The 24,072-nt window shown below is 41.9% G+C and overlaps 1 protein-coding gene across 1 annotated transcript in view; it reads left to right on the forward strand.

Annotated features, from left to right (window-relative positions):
• Positions 1-23,164, forward strand: part of LOC126092448 (uncharacterized) — a 642,436-nt gene extending 619,272 nt beyond the window's left edge. The window contains exon 6 of the mRNA XM_049908050.1: positions 19,921-23,164. Within this exon, the coding sequence (XP_049764007.1) occupies positions 19,921-20,024 (104 nt within the window). The 3' untranslated portion in view covers positions 20,025-23,164. The remainder of the gene's footprint in view (positions 1-19,920) is intronic.
• The last annotated feature ends 908 nt before the right edge of the window (positions 23,165-24,072 follow it).

Genomic DNA, 24,072 nt, shown 5'->3' on the forward strand with positions numbered 1-24,072 from the left:
GCGGCGCGACGATACCGTCCCAGAAGTGTTACCACGTGATTCTGTTAGTTGCCACCATCAGGCTCAGTGGACTATATGTTTCCTTGAGAGATCGCTTCCAGGTCTGTATGTCATCTGCTCTTTGCTGCCATCACCCAGTAGTCGTACACGTTGTAGATCTTCCAGAACATGTTTGGCATCGGTTTTCTGGCATGCAGTATGATTTGGACTCTGTGTATCAATACAAACATTATGTTTGGCTCATTGTACAAGGTGTAGAACTCAATGTTGTGACGGATCCTCCACTGCCCACTTCCTGCAACGATTAATTTGTAGATTTTACAAGCATCTCAAACACCGACATCCCGTTCAGGTTCTGTTTTGCGGTGTGAAGAACAGCTTATCAGATACATTTTTATAGATTAACATTTGTTCACTGACTTCTCCTACTGTGGATAGAATGCAACCTCGTCTGCATTTGGGCTTGCCTGAATGGCTCCTATCTGTAACAGCACTCAGAGATTTGATTTCTCGAATTTGGTCGTATTGTCCACCTAGAGTCTGGAAATGTGCAATTAAACCACGGGACTTATTTTTCTCTTTGTTTAATCTGAGTTAATCTTTTTGTCTGTTGACCTGGAGTCATTTCTCGGCTGAGACAGGATGCGCGTGCCAAGAATATTTCAGTCCATGTAAATGTACAGCTTACCAGAACACCATTAGCTTCTCCGGGGCGGTAGCTCGTCGACAAGTCGAAAAGCGGAATGGATGTCCTAATACTGTATGAGGCGCACACATAGCCTCAAATCGGCATGTACCAAGTCAGACAATATTGCAAAGCATGTCTTCGTAAGCCCACAATAAGCTCTGCTCCCATTGAAATGTGCTGAGCAGTGATGCAGGGAATTCTGTACTCGATAGGAAGGATATGGTTCTCAGTGGTGTATATACACAACGATTCTAGTTGTCCAGCATTACGTGGTGTATGATTTGAAGCACACTGGCCAGTCAGTAATATGTTTCAATCCACAATTGTTTATGTTGGCCATTAAAATATGAACGCCGTGAAGACGGGGTGCGAGAAGCGTTAAAATGCCTGGAAATATGCTACATGCTTTGTTTGGAAATGGTTAGTATTTCAGTGAAACCGAAGACAGTTGGTAATACCGTCAATATTACCTGTGTAAGGAAAGTTTCTAAATTATAAATCCTATTTCAAAGTTGTTTGTTTTCGACAAAACGGTGTTAAGTCTCTTGAAAGTTTACCTTCATGTACGATACTGCAGTATCTATGTTGTGCCTAAGTGAGATGCAATTTTCCTTCCCACATACATGCATGTATGAGGGGACAGGCACAGATGAAACTACAAGCGTTATAAAAAAGTTCAAATGTATTCGCTATTGTGAATATCAGCAACCAAAACTGTACAGGGTGGTCCATTGACCGTGACTGGGCCACATATTACACGAAATAAGCATCAAACAGAAAAACTACAAAGAACGAAACACGTCTAGCATGAAGGGGGAAGCCAGATGGCGCTATGGTTGGCCCGGTAGAAGGCGCTGCCATAGGTCAAACAGATATCAACTGCGTTTTTTTAAAATAGGAACCCCCATTTTTTTATTACACATTCGTGTAGTACGTAAAGAAATATGAATGTTTTAGTTAGACCACTTTTTTCGCATTGTGGTACTGTAGATGGCGCTGTAATAGTCACAAACACGTGGGTCACCATTTTAGACGAACAGTTGGTAACAGGTAGGTTTTTTTAAATTAAAATACAGAACGTAGGTACGTTTGAACATTTTATTTCGGTTGTTCCAATGTGATGCATGTACCTTTGTGGACTTATCATTCTGATAACGCATGCTGTTACAGCGTGATTACCTGTAAATACCACATTAATGCAATAAATGCTCAAAATGATGTCCGTCAACCTCAATGCATTTGGCAATTCGTGTAACGACATTCCTTTCGACAGCGAGTAGTTCGCCTTCCGTAATGTTCGCACATACATTGACAATGCGCTGACGCATGTTGTCATGCGTTGTCGGTGGATCACTATAGCAAATAGCCTTCAACTTTCCCCACAGAAAGAAATCCGGGGACGTCAGATCCGGTGAACATGCCGGACGTGGTTGGAGCATCGACGACCAATCCACCTGTCATGAAATATGCTATTTAATACTGCTTCAACCGCACGCGAGCTATGTGCCGGACATCCATGATGTTGGAAGTACATCGCCATTCTGTCATGCAGTGAAACATCTTGTAGTAACATCGGTAGAACACTATGTAGGAAATCAGCATACATTACACCATTTAGATTGCCATAGATAAAATGGTGGCCAATTATCCTTCCTCCCATAATACCGCACCATACTTTAACCCGCCAATGTCACTGATGTTCCACTTTTCGCAGCCATTGTGGATTTTCCGTTGCGCAATAGTGCATATTATGCCGGTTTACGTTACCGCTGTAGGTGAATGACGCTTCGTCGCTAAAAAGTACGCGTGCAAAAAATCTGCCATCGTCCCGTAGTTTCTCTTGTGCCCATTGGCAGAACTGTCTACGAAGTTCAAAGTTGTCCCCATGCAATTCCTGATGCATAGAAATATGGTACGGGTGCAATCGATGTTGATGTAGCATTCTCAACACCGACGTTTTTGAGATTCCCGATTCTCGCACAATTTGTCTGCTACTGATGTGCGGATTAGCCACAACAACAGCTAAAACACCTACTTGGGCATCATCATTTGTTGCAGGTCGTGATTGACGTTTCACATGTGGATGAACATTTCCTGTTTCCTTAAATAACGTAACTATCCGGCGAAAGGTCCGGACACTTGGATGATGTCCAGCATACCGAGCAGCATACATAGCACACGCCCGCTGGGCATTTTGATCACAATAGCCATACAGCAACAAGATATCGACCTTTTCCGCAATTGGTAAACGGTCCATTTTAACACGGGTAATTTATCATGAAGCAAATACCGTCCGCACTGGCGGAATGTTACGTGATACCACGTACTTATACGTTTGTGACTATTACAGCGCCATCTATCAAAAACGAGAAAGTAGTCGAACTAAAACATTCATTCTACCGCGCCAACCATAGTGCCATCTGGTTTCCCCTTTTAAGCTAGACGAGTATCGTTCTTTGTAGTTTTTTCATTTGATGCATGCTAATTTCGTGAGATATTTGGCCCGGTAACTATCAATGAACCACCCTGTATAATGAAATGATGTAAATACTGATTGTGTCAGTTGCTAAGCTGTAACGACATAACGCCGTTATTTTATGACCATCGTTCAGTTACACTGACCACGAACGATGAAAATTTCTTTTAATAATGTATGGAATCATAAAAGAAGGTTGTATACCTGGAAGAATCCTGGAGATACTAAAAGGTATCAGATAGATTATATGATGGTAAGACAGAGATTTAGGAACCAGGTTTTAAATTGTAAGACATTTCCTGGGGCAGATGTGGATTCTGACCACAATCTATTGGTTATGAACTGCAGATTGAAACTGAAGAAACTGCAAAAAGGTGGGAATTTAAGGAGATGGGGCCTGGATAAACTGAAAGAACCAGAGGTTGTAGAGAGTTTCAGGGAGAGCATAAGGGAACAATTGACAGGAATGGGGGAAAGAAATACAGTAGAAGAAGAATGGGTAGCTCTGAGGGATGAAGTAGTGAAGGCAGCAGAGGATCAAGTAGGTAAAAAGACGAGGGCTAATAGAAATCCTTGGGTAACAGAAGAAATATTGAATTTAATTGATGAAAGGAGAAAATATAAAAATGCAGTAAATGAAGCAGGCAAAAAGGAATACAAACGTCTCAAAAATGATATCGACAGGAAGTGCAAAATGGCTAAGCAGGGATGGCTAGAGGACAAATGTAAGGATGTGGAGGCTTGTCTCACTAGGGGTAAGATAGATACTGCCTACAGGAAAATTAAAGAAACCTTTGGAGAGAAGAGAACCACTTGTATGAATATCAAGAGCTCAGATGGCAACCCAGTTCTAAGCAAAGAAGGGAAGGTAGAAAGATGGAAGGAGTATATAGAGGGTTTATACAATGTACTTGAGGACAATATTATGGAAATGGAAGAGGATGTAGATGAAGACGAAATGGGAGATAAGATACTGCGTGAAGAGTTTGACAGAGCACTGAAAGACCTGAGTCGAAACAAGGCCCCGGGAGTAGACAACATTCCATTTGAACTACTGATGGCCTCGGGAGAGCCAGTCATGACAAAACTCTACCATATGGTGAGCACGATGTATGAGACAAGCGAAATACCCTCAGACTTCAGGAAGAATATAATAATTCCAATCCCAAAGAAAGCAGGTGTTGACAGATGTGAAAATTACCGAACTATCAGTTTAATAAGTCACAGCTGCAAAATACTAACGCGAATTCTTTACAGACGAATGGAAAAACTGGTATAAGCCGACCTCGGGGAAGATCAGTTTGGATTCCGTAGAAATGTTGGAACACGTGAGGCAATACTGACCTTACGACTTATCTAGAAGAAAGATTAAGAAAAGGCAAACCTACGTTTCTAGCATTTGTAGACTTAGAGAAAGCTTTTGACACTGTTAACTGGAATACTCTCTTTCAAATTCTGAAGGTGGCAGGAGTAAAATACAGGGAGCGAAAGGCTATTTACAGTTTGTACAGAAACCAGATGGCAGTTATAAGAGTCGAGGGGCATGAAAGGGAAGCAGTGGTTGGGAAAGGAGTAAGACAGGGTTGTAGCCTCTCCCCGATGTTATTCAATCTGTATATTGAGCAAGCAGTAAAGGAAACAAAAGAAAATTTCGGAGTAGGTATTAAAATTCATGGAGAAGGAGTAGAAACTTTGAGGTTCGCCGATGACATTGTAATTCTGTCAGAGACAGCAAAGGACTTGGAAGAGCAGTTGAACGGAATGGACAGTGTCTTGAAAGGAGGATATAAGATGAACATCAACAAAAGCAAAACGAGGATAATGGAATGTAGTCAAATTAAGTCGGGTGATGCTGAGGGAATTAGATTATGAAATGAGACACTTAAAGTTGTAAAGGAGTTTTGCTATTTAGGGAGTAAAATAACCGATGATGGTCGAAGTAGAGAGGATATAAAATGTAGACTGGCAATGGCAAGGAAAGCGTTTCTCAAGAAGAGGAATTTGTTAACATCGAGTATAGATTTAAGTGTCAGGAAGTCGTTTCTGAAAGTATTTGTATGGAGTGTAGCCACGTATGGAAGTGAAACATGGACGATAACTAGTTTGGACAAGAAGAGAATAGAAGCTTTCGAAATGTGGTGCTACAGAAGAATGCTGAAGATAAGGTGGGTAGATCACGTAACTAATGAGGTGGTACTGAATAGGATTGGGGAGAAGAGAAGTTTGTGGCACAACTTGACTAGAAGAAGGGATCGGTTGGTAGGACATGTTTTGAGGCATCAAGGGATCACAAATTTAGCATTGGAGGGCAGTGTGGAGGGTAAAAATCGTAGAGGGAGACCAAGAGATGAATACACTAAGCAAATTCAGAAGGATGTAGGTTGCAGTAGATACTGGGAGATGAAGAAGCTTGCACAGGATAGAGTAGCATGGAGAGCTGCATCAAACCAGTTTCAGGACTGAAGACCACAACAACAACAACAAGGATGTTGCTATCTCAAGAAAAATCTTTAACGATGTGTGTAGCCGTAATGGCACCTACACTAACAATGAATGTTTGGTTATCCGAACATGGTTAGGTTGTTAGCCGAAACTAGTGATCTGTCCAAATGAAGAAGATTTCGTATGCGGTCTTGACTCATGGGTTTTCAACTCTAATATAAATAACAAAATTTACAACAGATCGCGTGTCTCCTGGTTGACAATGTCAACAAACTTTGCTCGCAAGATTTGTTGCTTGTCTTGGGGGGGGGGGGGGGATGTACAACATCTCTCATGCGAATACTGAATCGAAGTGTCCAAGAGGACCGTACTCCCCTCCATTCAAGATCTTACGCGCCCAGCGACTGAGAAGACCGATTTTTCTCTCGTACCTTGAGTCAGGATGTGGGCTTGTTGGTGGGAAGACAAACAAATAGCAGGTTGTTAGTGTTTTACGAAAAATCTAAAGCATCAGAATTAAAGTGGCCAATGGTTTATTCATAGAAGGAGTAGGTTCAGACAACAATTTGGATCGATTTTGGCACTGCAATTTTGAGGATACTGCAATATCAATTATTAGTACCTCCCTCATCTACTTGTAGGTCATATCCAAGACTGTGCTGTCATCCTCTGTTTCCTTTAAAGGGTGATACAAACAATTAAATACCTACATCTATATTTACTCGATTATTCTGTAATTCACTTGTGTGTTTGGTAAAAGGTCCAGAGAAACATTTCTCGACTGCTACACTCTCAAACAGCGAGTGGGAAAAAATGATCGTTTTTCCTGTGTGAGCTCCGATTTCTCTTAATGTACTGCAATGGTCACGTCTCCCTATGTACACGGTAGTTGCCAAAACGTTTGATCATTCGGAAGAGAAAGCTGGTGATTTTAATTTCATGAAAAAAATCTCTCCACAACGAAAAACGCCTTTGTCTTAACGACAGACACTCCGTTGTGCTTATGATATCCGTCACACGGTCTTCCCTAGTTCGTGATAACACAAAACTACATCTCCTTAGAATTTCTCAGTATCCTCCCAATCCCATCTTATAAGGAGCCAATGCCACACACCACTACTGCTTAACAGGACGGACAAGCGTATTGTAGACAGTTCTTTAGTAAATCATCTTCAGTACTCATGTTGAAGAACTCACACTTTTTACTGCTGACGGTCGATTGCTGATTTTCGCACAATGCAGTTATCTGGTGTAAATCTTCAGATGCTTTTACTCGACGGTAAAAGACTACATCATCTGCGAACTATTTAAGATGGCTCGTCTGAATGTCTCATCATGATCCTCAATTCAAGAATTAGGGCTTATTTTTGTTTTGCATTTTAGAATATCCATCGGTTCCTCACTCTTCCTTGACTTCATATTCCAAATGGGTTAAATCTGATCTGGAGTCGTAATCTTTCTCCATTCATTCATTCCAGTACTTCATTCCAGTTTCATTTATATTCTTGTGTTTTACTGAGGGTATTAAATACACTCAGTTATTCCATCACTTCCGAGTTTCTAAAACCGTCAGCTCTTATGCATCCATCTACTGCTCTTAGAAACCTCATCTCTGTTGCCCGTATGAGAATGTCTTTGCATTTATTTATAACCCACAACTCACTTCCGTAAAGAAGCATTGAGGTAGCAATTTCAGCCTTGTGTCTTTCCTCGTATTACTTTTGGGTACATATTTATTTTACAGTACACACACACTCACACACTCACACACACACACACACACACACACACACACACACACACACACAAACACGCACACACACCACACACTCATACACACAAAATATGCAGTCGCAAACTTTTCTAAATTTGTCTGTGTTTTCATCGTATTCATATGTGACGTTGCAACCTGAATACCCAAAGTGTTTGACCTGTTGTATTATTCTATAATTAACGCCAGAAATGTGTGTCGTACAACATGTTTTCCTTAAAAAAACCGTCATATTGCTTTATTTTCTCAAATTCCTCTGTGTAGGTCACTTTCTTTCTCCGGCAGCTGTGTGGCGTCGTCTGCATGTAAAAGGAAAGTCAAGAGAGCAGTTGCTCATTTTAGTTGTTCCGTTAAAAATCTTCTTCCACTTCCGAATTTTATCATCTCAATACATTTTAAAAAGTATGTGTGTGTCTGCGGGGGTATGGTGGGGAGGGGGGGGGGGAAATTCTGCCAGCTACCGCGCGCGGTCTCTGCCCCTTGTAACGGTTCGCGCCACTTCCCCCGTTTGAGGTTCAAGTCCTCCCTCGGGCATGGGTGTGTGTGTTGTGCTTTGCGTAAGTTAGTTTCAGTTAGATTGAGTAGTGTGTCACGCTAGGGACCGATAACCTCAGCAGTATGGTCTCATAGGAACTTACCACAAATTTCCAAAAAAACTATGCAACCCTTCATTATCTCCTTTGTTTATGGCTATAGGCTGTGTCAGAGTACCATTTATACCTATACTGACAGTTGTGTGTTTGTACAGACTCTTTAAATTGGCATATCTCTATACCAACATTGTCGAAAGCCTTAGTGAAATCAATCTATATTAATTGGGTTTCCCCATTACACCCTCTCTGTTTTTCTTCATTTGTTTAATTATAGATTTCCCATTTTTTGCCGATCTGCCCCTCCGTAATCCCTTTGTTCTTCGCCTGATAAACTCTCTGCCATAACCTTCAATCCCTTCTTTTCTGTTCTTGCGTAAACTTTGTGTACGGAGTCTAGTAAGCTAATTCTTCTACAGTTTTCACAATTATTAAAGTATTCTTTTCTAAATAATGATATTACGTTTGGTTGTGACTGTGCATCTGAAACAGCTCTGTTTCTCCAACAGATCTTAAACAGATGCAGGATTCTCTTATATCGCACACTCTCTCCTTGTTTTTGCTGTTCAGTTTTGTGGTATTCCTAGCAATACCTTTCGTATTCTCTATAGAGTTAAGGCCTTCTTTTAGTTCATCTAACACATAAATCATCTACACGTGCAATTTTGATTTCATCCTCTTTACTCGCTGTGGAACGTATTGCTTCACACTACAAATTCTTTTAATGTTATATCCCTTTTGCTTGTTGGGTATTATTTATTTGAGTACCTTCTTTTTCTTTCTGAACTTTTTCAATATTTGATAACCTATCATATGCCTTCTGTGAGTATCATCTTGTATTAGGCTTATAAATCTGGTCCAAGATTCTTGATGAACTCATTTTACTGATGAACATGCTGAATTCCCCTCTTGTTTATAAATATGATTCTCCTCCATTGGTTCGTTGAAATAATTAAGATATGCCTCTTGTGTTTTTTATAACGTTATCTAATTACGGTATCCAAATTTTAACGCTTTTTACATTCTATACTTTTCTCTGGTTCCTGTGGCCTCTTTAGCAGCTTTCTTAACTGCAGTTCCTTTATTTTCCAATTCCTTCTCTATTTCTCTCAATTGTTCTTCTTGCTCAATTTATTGATTAAGTTTCCCCCTGAAAACGTAAGCTACGTTCATTTAGTCGATATACTGCGTAGTTTCCCTCTATCATCCTTTCTTTTGTCAACGTTTTGCTCTTTCTCCTTTTTTTGTGTATATCTTTATGAGATGATACCAGGAAATGGTTAGGACGTATGCACTAACTTCTGTGTACTCTTTTCTTCCTCACCTTCACTTCCAGTTATTCGATTATGATAATCCTGTCATTAGTGTGTCGAGCTGACCATTTGTAATTACGGCTATATTTTTAGTCATCTTAAATTATTAAAGAAAAACAGAATTTCTAAGCAATCTTTCATTGTTATTTATGACTCGTTCCGCCCATAGTTCCTACACTCCTTGGGTTAGATTTATTTCTTGTCAATGCGTTTAAAGGTTCAAAATGGTTCAAATGGCTCTGAGCACTACGGGACTTAACATCTGAGGTCATCAGTCCCCTAGAACTTAGAACTAATTAAACCTAACTAACCTAAGGACATCATACACATCCATGCCCGAGGTAGGATTCGAACCTGCGACCGTAGCAGTCGCGCGGTTCCGCACTACAGCGCCTAGAACCGCACGGCCACCCCGGCCGGTCTGCGTTTAAAGAAGCAGTCAGTATTATTAGATGTTTGTTGTTATATTTTTCCAAAACTGTTTGCAATTTGCGTAGAAATCCATCGGCACTTCAGTCTTTCCCTCATTGGCAAACGGCATACCATACCCTCTGTTCATTGTTTTGTCCCTCACCCTGCCTTGCTGTTTTCTAGCTGATCATATGTATTTATGGTAATGTCTTTTGTTATCTTCGGTGTAATAAAAATATTACATTTCTTAGCAATCTTCCGTTGTTACTTATGATTGATTGTCTCCCACCGTTCCTACAATCTTTTTGTTAGGTTTGTTTCCCAGCCACGCGTTTAAATTCCTGTCAGTAATATAAGAAGTTCATTGTTATACTTGCCACAAAACTAATAGCAGTTTGGCTTAGAAATCCATAGCCTCCTTTTTCTTTTCCTCCTCAGGAGAGAACATGCAATGAGGTTGCCATTTACATACATAAGAGATTTTAAAAGGGTGTTGTAGGATGTAGTTATGCAAATGGATGTTTTAAAATTTTAACCGTCAAAGAGGAGAGACAACACTTGACTGTCATTGCAATTTACATACCTGAGATCATCTTTTAAAGCTTACATAGATTAAGAAACTGCAGAGGCCCTGTAAAACTTACTTGGGGAACCACAGATATAACTCTGGTTTCACTTCCCGGTAGTTACTATGAACTCTGACCTTTCCTATAGGAAACTATAATCCAGTCGTACAGATGAGACGATATTCTACAGGGACGCAATTTGATCAGAAACCGGTTTTGAAGAGAGGGGTCAAAAGCCTTTTGGGATTCTAGAAATTTGGAATAAATATGAAATCCCCTCGCGATAGCACTCATTCCTTCTTGTGAAAAAAGTGCCAGTTGAGTAAAAAAAAAAATTTACTGAATCCTTGGTGTTTATGTGTCAAGAGACAGTTTTCTTAGAGGTAGTTCATAGCGTTTCTATGCGGAATGTGTTTCAGTATCCTAGTAGAAGGCGTACATAATTGAAGCTCCAGATTCAAAACGCCTTAGGAAGAGAACCACTCCTCCCAATGACGTAATATTTGAACAGCATACTGTTGCAACAGAGGCAAAGGCAAAAGAAGTCATGTAACACACACACACACACACACACACACAAACTGACCAATAGGTGGCGCTCTAAGCGCCAGAATATGCACACTAAAGAGACGCGGCACATCGCTGTCTCTCAGTTTGCGTTCGAGATGCCCAGTGCAGCTGTCTCGATAAAGGATCGCGCGCTGTTGGTAAAGCTAATAACGATGACTGCCCGCTAGTAGCCCTCCAGAGGTTCCGGCGTTCAAGGGTATGTAAAAAGCCATTGGTCCTATGTCTGCTAAGGGTCTCGTGAAAATGGTAACTGAATTGGTAGAGATTGTTTCTTTAGAAGAGCATTGTGGCAGAATGAAGAAAGCAGTCGATTCGACGTCTGTCGAAGATGTGGCCACAGTTTTGTAGGAGGCGTCGAGCAATGGTATACAAACATACAAAACATGGGGAATCACCCGAATCGGGACTTGCTTGTGAGCAACGATACATGAAATCCTGTGAAACATACTGTATTGCTATCCATACCCATATTCAGGAGTTGCTTCCTGTTGACTTTCCAGTAAGATAGTCTTTCGCTTAGGAATTTCTTGTACTCGTGTAAGTAGACAATGAATGGCTATGGCACATTCTGTGGGCAGACGAAGCCAATTTCTATCTCCAAGCACATGTCAATATGCAGAACTGTAGAAAATGGGCAGAGTAAAATTCACACGCACATCAATCTGTTGCAATTCGTACTGCAAAGATGACCGTGTGGTGCGGGTTGACGGCATCGTTTATCGTAGGACCGTATTTTTTCTAGGAGGTGAGTCCTGCAGGTCCTCCTACCTGTGCCATCACTGGTAAACGCTATGAGAGTCCTTAGCCCACCAACGTCATTTCAACCCTTCAGCAGTGTATGTAACAAGCCGCTTCTTCGCACATTGCACAGCCACGGAAGCGGCTGCTGCAGAGTCATTTTGGAAATGCCAGAATTATCAGCTGTCATTTCCCTACAGCCTGGCCATCCATATCACTTGATCTTAATCCCTGTGTATCTGGCGGTTGGGTGATATGAAAGATGTTGTCGTCAGTGGTCCAATTATGAACGTAGCTAAACTGAAGGCACGCATTGCACAACGCATTCTGAATATGACCCCCGAGATATTCTGATTTGCTGTGGAACATGATGTTTTATAAATTCAAATTACGTCAGAAAACGGTGGATAGCATGTTGAGTATGTTTTGCGCCCGCCTCACAGTAATTGGAAAGCGCTATCATTATGCTTTTTATGTTATTTTTGGCCCATTAAAATTAAAAACAGCTGTCATTTTGCTTTTTATGCGGGTTTTGGCCTCATGACAATTAAAAAGACTTCTCCCATTGCACGTGGTACGACCTCGAAATGGTTGATGGTCTCACCAAGATACATCTACATCTACATTTATACTCCGCAAGCCACCCAACGGTGTGTGGCGGAGGGCACTTTACGTGCCACTGTCATTACCTCCCTTTCCTGTTCCAGTCGCGTATGGTTCGCGGGAAGAACGACTGTCTGAAAGCCTCCGTGCGCGCTCTAATCTCTCTAATTTTACATTCGTGATCTCCTCGGGAGGTATAAGTAGGGGGAAGCAATATATTCGATACCTCATCCAGAAACGCACCCTCTCGAAACCTGGCGAGCAAGCTACACTGCGATGCAGAGCGCCTCTCTTGCAGAGTCTGCCACTTGAGTTTGTTAAACATCTCCCTAGCGCTATCACGGTTACCAAATAACCCTGTGACGAAACGCGCTGCTCTTCTTTGGATCTTCTCTATCTCCTCCGTCAACCCGATCTGGTACGGATCCCACACTGATGCGCAATACTCAAGTATAGGTCGAACGAGTGTTTTGTAAGCCACCTCCTTTGTTGATGGACTACATTTTCTAAGGACTTCCCAATGAATCTCAACCTGGTACCCGCCTTACCAACAATTAATTTTATATGATCATTCCACTTCAAATCGTTCCGCACGCATACTCCCAGATATTTTACAGAAGTAACTGCTACCAGTGTTTGTTCTGCTATCATATAATCATACAATAAAGGATGCTTCTTTCTATGTATTCGCAATACATTACATTTGTCTATGTTAAGGGTCAGTTGCCACTCCCTTCACCAAGTGCCTATCCGCTGCAGATCTTCCTGCATTTCGCTACAGTTTTCTAATGCTGCAACTTCTCTGTATTACAGCATCATCCGCGAAAAGCCGCATGGAACTTCCGTTACTATCTACTAGGTCATTTATATATATTGTGAAAAGCAATGGTCCCATAACATTCCCCTGTGGCACGCCAGAGGTTACTTTAACGTCTGTAGACGTCTCTCCATTGATAACAACATGCTGTGTTCTGTTTACTAAAAACTCTTCTTTTCAGCCACACAGCTGGTCTCATATTCCGTAGGCTCTTACTTTGTTTATCAGGCGACAGTGCGGAACTGTATCGAACGCCTTCCGGAAGTCAAGGAAAATGGCATCTACCTGGGAGCCTGTATCTAATATTTTCTGGGTCTCATGAACAAATAATGCGAGTTGGGTCTCACACGATCGCTGTTTCCGGAATCCATGTTGATTCCTACATAGTAGATTCTGGGTTTCCAAAAACGACATGATACTCGAGCAAAAAACATATTCTAAAATTCTACAACAGATCGACGTCAGAGATATAGGTCTATAGTTTTGCGCATCTGCTCGACGACCCTTCTTGAAGACTCGGACTACCTGTGCTCTTTTCCAATCATTTGGAACCTTCCGTTCCTCTAGAGACTTGCGGTACACGGCTGTTAGAAGGGGGGCAAGTTCTTTCGCGTACTCTGTGTAGAATTGAATTGGTATCCCGTCAGGTCCAGTGGACTTTCCTCTGTTGAGTGATTCCAGTTGCTTTTCTATTCCTTGGACACTTATTTCGATGTCAGCCATTTTTTCGTTTGTGCGAGGATTTAGAGAAGGAACTGCAGTGCGGTTTGCCTCTGTGAAACAGCTTTGGAAAAAGGTGTTTAGTATTTCAGCTTTACGCGTGTCATCCTCTGTTTCAATGCCTTCATCATCCCGGAGTGTCTGGATATGCTGTTTCGATCCACTTACTGATTTAACGTAAGACCAGAACTTCCTAGGATTTTCTGTCAAGTCGGTACGTAGAATTTTACTTTCGAATTCACTGAACGCTTCACGCATAGCCCTCCTTACGCTAACTTTGACATCGTTTAGCTTCTGTTTGTCTCAGAGGTTTTGGCTGCGTTTAAACTTGGAGTGAAGCTCTCTTTGCTTTCGCAGTTGTTTCCTAACTTTGTTGTTGTACCACGGTGGGTTTTTCCCGTCCCTCACAGTTTTACTCGGCACGTACCTGTCTAAAACGCATTTTACGATTGCCCTGAACTTTTTCCATAAACACTCAACATTGTCAGTGTCGCAACAGAAATTTTCGTTTTGATCTGTTAGGTAGTCTGAAATCTGCCTTCTATTACTCTTGCTAAACAGATAAACCTTCCTCCCTTTTTTTATATTCCTATTTACTTCCATATTCAGGGATGCTGCAACGGCCTTATGATAACTGATTCCCTGTTCTGCGCTTATAGAGTTGAAAAGTTCGGGTCTGTTTGTTATCAGTAGGTCCAAGATGTTATCTCCACGAGTCGGTTCTCTGTTTAATTGCTCGAGGTAATTTTCGGATAGTGCACTCAGTATAATGTCACTCGATGCTCTGTCCCTACCACCCGTCCTAAACATCTGAGTGTCCCAGTCTATATGTGGTAAATTGAAATCTCCACCTAAGACTATAACATGCTGAGAAAATTTATGTGAAATGTATTCCAAATTTTCTCTCAGTTGTTCTGCCACTAATGCTGCTGAGTCGGGAGGTCGGTAAAAGGAGCCAATTATTAACCTAGCTCGGTTGTTGAGTGTAACCTCCACCCATAATAATTCACAGGAACTATCCACTTCTACTTCACTACAGGATAAACTACTACTAACAGCGACGAACACTCCACCACCGGTTGCATGCAATCTATCCTTTCTAAACACCGTCTGTACGTTTGTAAAAATTTCGGCAGAATTTATCTCTGGCTTCAGCCAGCTTTCTGTACCTATAACGATTTCAGCTTCGGTGCTTTCTATCAGCGCTTGAAGTTCCGGTACTTTACCAACGGAGCTTCGACAGTTTACAATTACAATACCGATTGCTGCTTGTTCCCCGCATGTCCTGACTTTGCCCCGCACCCGTTGAGGCTGTTGCCCTTTCTGTACTTGCCCATGGCCATCTAACCTAAAAAACCGCCCAGCCCACGCCACACAACCCCTGCTACCCGTGTAGCCGCTTGTTGCGTGTAGTGGACTCCTGACCTATCCAGCAGAACCCGAAACCCCACCACCCTATGGCGCAAGTCGAGGAATCTGCAGCCCACACGGTCGCAGAACCGTCTCAGCCTCTGATTCAGACCCTCCACTCGGCTCTGTACCAAAGGTCCGCAGTCAGTCCTGTCGACGATGCTGCAGATGGTGAGCTCTGCTTTCATCCCGCTAGCGAGACTGGCAGTCTTCACCAAATCAGATAGCCGCCGGAAGCCAGAGAGGATTTCCTCCGATCCATAGCGACACACATCATTGGTGCCGACATGAGCGACCACTTGCAGATGGGTGCACCCTGTACCCTTCATGGCATCCGGAAGGACCCTTTCCACATCTGGAATGACTCCCCCCGGTATGCACACGAAGTGCACATTGGTTTTTCTTCCCCTCTCTTGCTGCCATATCCCTAAGGGGCCCCATTACGCGCCTGACGTTGGAGCTCCCAACTACCAGTAAGCCCACCCTCTGCGACCGCCCGGATCTTGCAGACTGAGGGGCAACCTCTGGAACAGGACAAGCAGCCATGTCAGGCCGAAGATCAGTATCAGCCTGAGACAGAGCCTGAAACCGGTTCGTCAGACAAACTGGAGAGGCCTTCCGTTCAGCCCTCCGGAATTTCTTTCGCCCCCTGCCACACCTCGAGACGACCTCCCACTCTACCACAGGTGAGGTACCAGCCTCAATGCGGGCAGTATCCCGGGCAATCACAGTCGTAGTCCGATCGGGGGATGCGTGGGACGAGCTGGCCGTCTCCGACAAACCCCCATCCGGACCCCCACAGTGATGCCCATTGGCAACAGCCTCAAGCTGTGCGACCGAAGCCAACACTGCCTGAAGCTGGGAGCGAAGGGATGCCAACTCAGCCTGCATCCGAACACAGAAGTTGCAGTCCCTATCCATGCTAAAAACTGTTGTGCAAAGAACGTCTGAACTAATCTACAGAGAGCGCAAACAAATCGACACAAAATTTAAACGGTTATTAAAATACAAGATTGCCTAGTAAATGCAGTAATGCTGCTACTTGCGCACTGCTGACACACTGCTCGGCGGCGGAAGGAGACTACGCGATTTTACACTACTCGGGTACCAAAACGCGATGCTACAACTCTCAAATACTATAATACGCCCGAAATTTATGAATTAAACAATGCAAGTACCAAAAACACGCAAAGAAATTAAGAATTAAACTATGTAACAAATGAGTGAGCTAGGAGTATACGACTTGCTGCTGCAGCTGCTTATCCAACGGCGGCAGGGAGCCCACTGCACAGTGCCAGGACTGTTAACTGACGAACTTGTGCAGTGATGTACATTGAACGATATGGATGATACGTCAAATTGCGATTTATCTGTGATTTGTAACCGACCATACTTACGGCACCATCTAGAGACGGATTTTCTCCACTGTGTACAAACTCTGGGGATCGATCGATGTAAGGACACGGAGTAAAAAACGTCTAATAAACGTATGTCCGGAAATGCATTAATTCCACGCTACAGACCATTTATTTAATCGTACATTCTTACAGAGACTTTGGTATAATACGCTCTGTACCATGCAGCCACACTTACAGTATGCACTGTTTCCTACTAAAGGGTTGTACTTTTCCTCATACGTCCAACCGTAGCGCCCTCTCCTGCTACAGTAATTGGTAACATTGTGTCCGATTCACTTCTGTTGCTGATTCACCTTGTAGTGGACGTGATACAGCGTTGGAAATAATGCTTCCGTATTCGAATCTAGAGCCTGACGACATAGTGTTTACTTACGGAAGGACAAATGGCAACAAGCGTCGGGCAGCAAGGTTGTATCAGAAGACCTATCGCCGCCGACAACAATCACAGCATTCAAAATATGGTTCAAATGGCTCTGAGCACTATGGAACAGCTGAGGTCTTCAGTCCCCTAGAACTTAGAACTACGTAAACATAACTAACCGAAGGACATCACACACATTCATGCCAGGGCCAGAATTCGAACCTGCTACCGTAGCGGTTGCGCGGTTCCAGACTGAAGCGTCTAGAACCACTCGGCCACACTCACAGCATTCAATACTTGCAATAAGTGTTTCGCCGTTTATCTGAGACAGGGTAGTTTTCAGGTAGCAGGAAAGCATGAAGGACGTAACCGAAATGATCGGCCACCAGACTTGGCGGAAAATGTAACACTACGGAAGGTTAACGCTTTGTCAGTAAAAGGTAGTTGGCCCGTCAGTACAGGGTAAACCAGACGATGGCGCGGAACATTCTGCATGACCATTATTACTACCCTTATCACATACAGCGTGTGCAGGGCTTACTAGCGATGGACTTTCCACATCGGGAGCAGTTGTGTCACTGTTTTCTTCACCAGGCAACCACGATTTCGGGGTTTGTGTCATCCATCCTATTCACAGATGATGCCACCTTTACGCGGAGTGGTGTGTTCAGCTTTCATAAGTCATCTGTGGGGTAGTATGCAAAACCCCTATGGTACGGTGACAGTGAATCATCAGCATCAGTGCAGCCGGAATATGTGGGCCGGGATATCTTGGGACCACTCTTCCTTCTACATCACCTAACGGGTCGGTACTATTGGCATACGTTGCAGGTGACTTTGCCTCTCCCTCTGGAAGAAGAGCCATTGATGATTCGGAGGGTTATGTGGCTACTATATGATGGTGCGCCAGCCAACATCACCGTTAACGTACGGAGGCATCTCAATCGTGTCTTTCCTGGTCAATATCTCAAAAGTATAGTGTATGAAAGATCTATGTCGAAACCAGGCCCCGGGAGTAGACAACATTCCATTAGAACTACTGATGGCCTTGGGAGAGCCAGTCCTGACAAAACTCTACCATCTGGTGAGCAAGATGTTTGAGACAGGCGAAATTCCCTCAGACTTCAAGAAGAATATAATAATTCCAATCCCAAAGAATGCAGGTGTTGACAGATGGGAAAATTACCGAGCTATCAGTTTAATAAGTCACAGCGGCAAAATACTAACGCGAATTCTTGACAGACGAATGGAAAAACTGGTACAATCCAACCTCGGGGAAGATCAGCTTGGGTTCCGTGGAAACGTTGGAACACGTGAGGCAATACTGACCCTACGACTTATCTTAGAAAATAGATTGAGGAAAGGCAATCCTACGTTTCTAGCATTTGTAGACTTAGAGAAAGCTTTTGACAATGTTGACTGGAATACTCTCTTTTAAATTCTGGAGGTGGCAGGGGTAAAATAGAGGGAGCGAAAGGCTATTTACAATTTGTACAGAAGCCAGATGGCAGTTATAAGAGTCGATGGGCCTGAAAGGGAAGCAGTGGTTGGGAAGGGAGTGAGACAGGGTTGTAGCCTATCCCCGATGTTATTCAATCTGCATACTGAGCAAGCAGGAAAGGAAACAAAAGAAAAATTTGGAGTAGGAATAAAAACCCATAGACAAGAAATAAAAACTTTGAGGTTCGCCGATGACATTGTAATTCTATCAGTGACACCAAAGGACCTGGAGGAGCAGTTGAACGGAATGGACAGTGTCTTGGAAGGAGGATATAAGATGAAGATCAACAAAAGCAAAACGAGGATAATGGAATGTAGTCGAATTAAGTCGGGTGATGCTGAGGGTATTAGATTAGGAAATGAGACTCTTAAAGTAGTAAGCTAGTTTTTCTATTTGGGGAGCAAAATAACTGATGATGGTCGAAGTAGAGAGTATTTAAAACGTAGACTGGCAATGGCAAGGAAAGCGTTTCTGAAGAAGAGTAATTTCTTAACATCGAGTATAGATTTAAGTGTCAGGAAGTCGTTTCTGAAAGTATTTGTATGGAGTGCAGCCACGTATGGAAGTGGAACGTATACGATAAGTAGTTTGGACAAGAAGAGAATAGAAGCTTTCGAAATGTGGTGCTACAGGAGAATGCTGAAGATTAGATGGGTAGATCCCATAACCAATGAGGTGGTATTGAACAGAATTGAGGAGAAGAGGAGTTTGTGGCACAACTTGACTAGAAGAAGGGATCGGTTGGTAGGGCATATTCTGAGGCCTAAGGGATCACCAATTTAGTATTGGAGGGCAGCGTGGAGGTTAAAAATCGTAGAGCAAGAGATGAATACACTAAACAGATTCAGAAGGATGTAGGTTGCAGTAGGTACTAGGAGAAGAAGAAGCTTGCATACGATAGAGTAGCATGGAGAGCTGCATTAAACCAGTCTCTGGACTGAAGAGCACAACAACAACATCGTGTATGGATCGCCCATTCCAGATTTGGAGACAGTGGAGCGGCGTATCCATGCTGCCTTTGATACTGTTCGGATGCAGCCCGGCCGATGCGAATATGTGAGACGCAACTGGCTACGGTGCGTACACGCTTGTTTTGAGGCACCTGGAAACCATTTTCAGCACATACCGTAATTGTAGCTGCATGACACAGCGCATTTTGCACTGCAGTCTCTGTAATAAAGTATGATTGAATAAATGGTCTCTGGCACGGAAACCATGCATTTCCGGACGTAGGTTCATCAGGCATTTTTTTGTTCCGTCTCCTCTCATCGCTCAAACCCTAGGGTTTGTACAAGGTGGAAAAAATCACCCTGTAGAGGTAATTATTTTTCATGGCATTTCCCCCTGCGTCATATAATCCTGTTCGAATTTGATGTCTTTCTGCTCGGTGGTTCTCTTTCTACAGCGTTTTGAAACTGGAACTTAAGTTATGGAGACCCTGTACAGAACGCCTGTATTTTTATTGTTGGTGTATGCGTGCTTTCTTCTGTTGTTCGTTTTGATAAGAACTGTTGCATGTTCGCAGCTGAGGTGGTGGTGCCGGTGCCCGAGAGCGCTGCCTGCCGGGGGATTCCCCCAGTTGTGTGGCAGCTGCTGCTGCTGCTGCTGCTATGCGGCGCGCTGCTGTGACGTCACTGGCCGTGATGGCCGCCACCTGCGCCCGCCGTGCCAAGACAGCCACACCGGCAGCTCCTCAGGCCCAGTCGGCGACTGTGTCGAGCCAATCAGCAGCCCTCGCGACTATTCGGAGGGGAGAGAGAGGGGGAACAAAGGGGAAGAAGTGTGCTTGCTTTTTCGGAGTCACCCTCGCTGTTGACCAAGTCGTTTCTAAATGTTTCCCGCTTGAATGAATTTTCATATGGTTGTCTACTGTCTTTTGCTCAGTTTACGAGTTCAGTAGGAAACTCTGACCGAAAGTGGAAAAAAGACGGCTAAATGCGACACTTTGGAAATTACTGTGCGATTTATTTCTTCTCTTGCTACGACATCGCACTTTGACTGGCGGCAGAACACCTTTACTCTTTCATATTATTATACATATTCTAGATTTGATTACAACTACAATTAGTCTACAAAATTTCTGGAAATCTCACCTCAGGTACACCATTTTATGGCCAGAGGTATCTAACAGAAGCCAGTGGCAACGCACAACATTGCTCAATGCTAGGAACACACAGATTCTGTCAACAAATTGCTGTAAACAATTTCATAGATTTACTTATACATTGTACAGCTTGAAAAATCTAAAATCAGCTAAAATAAAGCGTTTCTCGTATGTCAATTTAAACGTAAGAATGCAGGATTGGACAGTTACCTCTAATTACCGCAGAGCATACTTTATCAGCATCCAGAACAATCTGCAAGTCATAAATGGTGCACAGAATACGCCCTGACCAAAATAATTATATCCCTCTACTTTTTCAAAATTTACAAAAATAAAACTTACAGCTCCGTAAAATATAAACCATTTCAGGACACTTTCTAAAATAAGGCCCTAGCATTAATTACTGAGTAATGTAAATTACTGTCCTAAAAGTAAACTGCGGTTGAAAGAGAAGTCAAGTTCACTAACACCAAACAGCATTTGGAGACATATAATTGTTTCTTGCTCTTTATTCCGTGCCAGAGATGAAACTCTTTAGTTCATTAAGAACACGTAATCACCAGCAATAATTGATTCAACACCATCACACTGGCATAAACGCTTCACCCAGTAGATCAGCGTTACCGTTGACTGATACCTGGTGTTCTCAGCATATGGGCTCTTCCAACTAAACTTTGGTGCATTTTTTAAAAAGTAGAAATAAAACGGAAAGATTACCAACCGCACTGCACTGTTAGTGATGTGGTGTACAGATCTTGAAATTAAACATTTACTGAAGCCCTCATATTTAAAAAAGATGCAGTTATAATTATTTTAATGTTTCACCCAGTGAGATATATTATTTTAGTTAATGGAAGTCTGGGGGAGTGAAACAGAGAGTTATAGTTTTAATATCGAAGCATATTTTTATCATCTGAAGCGTTGTGACACATGATTAAAAGTACGACTTATTTGTCTCTGTCGCCGCTGCTGTCTTCGTTGTAGTCCAGCCTATGGAATAATAGGGATGAAGAGTTCCTATGTCGCACTCTATTCTCATCGTATACTTCTATCTCTACATTAATCTTCGTATTGTATTATCAGTGTCTACTCAATAGTTGATACGTATCTCCTTCAACTGTTTTTTCCTGCACCATTCCAGCTCGCTTGTTTACTTGTGCCATCTTAGAATGATCAAAGCATTTTGTGTCGACCCAATATACACCATAAAATTCCACTTTGCGAGAAAATTCGTGTTTGCTCTTATATCAATTACGGATATTGGAATATTTTTCTTGTGTCCTTTGCAATGCACAGATGCGAAAGAGTGAAGAGTGTCAACAATGATTTGCTCCGAGTCATTGCCGTGTGGTAGCTTGTACTACTATTAGTATGAGTCATTTATGGCCAATGCTGAAGGATGTTTTAAATGTAAGTCAGAATCCACGTACTTGTGAAATAACTCTTGAAAAGACGTGTGCTTTACAAGTGGCAGATTAAGAAACGCATCGTCCAAGAATCGTGCTGACTACTGATATACTGTATGTGTTACATGTGCTGGAAGTCGAGGCAGCTTAGAGCACACTTGTGAATGTATCCATTTTTAACCATCTACGTTAACATATTTTATAAAAAAAAATCACTCTTGAATTTACAATTGCTACTTAAAGAACTGTTATTTTACAGTATATGTAATATTGTGATGTATTATACATATTCTGTCATTTATTCTTTAATAATTGGTAACCCAAAGCTATTGCTACACTTATCATATTGATGATTATTTGACGTTTCTGTAACCCACATTTTATATACAAGTTTCAATTCTGTCCTCGATGTGTGGATGCTCTAACATATATGTCAAGACTTTCAGTAAAACCAGTCTTCCTGTGTAGTTAGAGATTTCTAATAGAAAATATAAATTTGCTTCGTCAGGGTAAGGTGATTGTTTTGATAAAAAATTTCATCTTGATGTTACATATAATATGTAGCAGCACAAAAATTTGTGTCATATTTCCACTAGCAACATTACCTTGGGACTAAGACAAAGTGTCAAATGGTATGTCTTTAATTGTTATAGTTGGCTTAAAAAAATAACAAAACATTCATGCAACATATCCAAATGAAGCGCTATTTTCATATATGCTGAAACTGGAATACCCACAAAAAATGCTTCCGTTGGTTCTAAGAAAGCCAAAATCAGTTATTTTTTTAAGGAATTATATTTTTGTCCGCCTAATTGGTGTAATGATGACTGAATCTTTTCTAACATCTGAGTGGGTCGTTCGTATTGAAATGCAACGAATATCGGCCTACTTCTTCTCGTCTTACGACGCAGATTTAGTCCACGCTACCTCGCCTGATCCGCAAATTTTGGAAATTATAATTCATACATTGTGGGCCTTATGATAGCTCTCACAGTGTAAAGAGACCAATGCAAAGTACCCTATTAAATTTTCATTTTCGAGTCTGCATTTACTGATAGGGAAAAAATTTTCGATGAACAAGTTACTAATAAATTGTGATGTGTCATAAATAAAAGTCGTAAATGAATGTATTTGTTGCAGTCCCGTGAAAATAAAACTGGACACAATTGTGGCACAAACTATTGTGATGTACAAGTTGTAGATAATTATGTTTTTGAATCGTCTCTGTGTGTAAAACTGTGAATGAAATAATGGAAATAAACGTGTTGTTGAAACAAAATTATAATATAATCTAATAATATATTTACTGACCATTGCTTGTTTGAAATACTATGCCATTACATTTCGGTACTACCTGGACGAAATACATTCCCCATAAAAATACAGTACATCGTAACTAAGTGAAGAAAAAAACCGTCTGTAAATTCAAGTTTTGGTATAACATGCCAATATTGCAATAACTGGCACACACAGATCACAACGATTTTGGAGGTTCCTTTCATAAGGAGAAAGAATAGCTCCTCTTAAAATTCGTACAAAGCATGATGTGATGAGTCCTGTATTACGTGATATGTCGAGATGCTGACGAAGAAAATGGAATGAAAGGATGAAAATACAGAACAGTAGATTCGTTCGCTAAGGTTCTCTGACCTAATACGTCTTCTCTAGTAAATTCTGCAAAATATTTTTATTTATGAATAAAAATTAAGTAATGGGGAACAGTAAGAATCAGAATAAGGGCGTGTTGAACAACAGGACTGGTGAAAAATCAATAGTAGTCATAGTGAAAGAGTTCTCTTATGTAGGGCAGACGAGTACAGAAAAGGCCAGAAAAAAAGAGTGAGTGTAGATTGCGACATTGAAGATGACGAGATGCATTAATTAGTTGCCTTCGCCCTTAGACCGCAGATATGTATAGACTGCACACGGTCCATATGAACCATGGTGAGCTTTGAAACCAACGTTAGATTTATAAACAAGTGGAAGAAGTGGAATAAAGCCAATTCTCTGTCTTAACAGATATGTGAAATGCTTATGAGTAATAGCTGAAATCAATCGTTCACTCTCAACGGTTGAGCGACTTGTTGCCGTGGTAAAATAAATGTAATACAGTAGTTAACGTGATTTCAATGAAATTCCCAGGTAGTGTCGTTCTGACAAACGTGTG

The sequence above is a fragment of the Schistocerca cancellata genome, chromosome 7, assembly GCF_023864275.1.
Source record: "Schistocerca cancellata isolate TAMUIC-IGC-003103 chromosome 7, iqSchCanc2.1, whole genome shotgun sequence".
In the NCBI taxonomy this organism is placed as follows: Eukaryota; Metazoa; Arthropoda; class Insecta; order Orthoptera; family Acrididae; genus Schistocerca; species Schistocerca cancellata.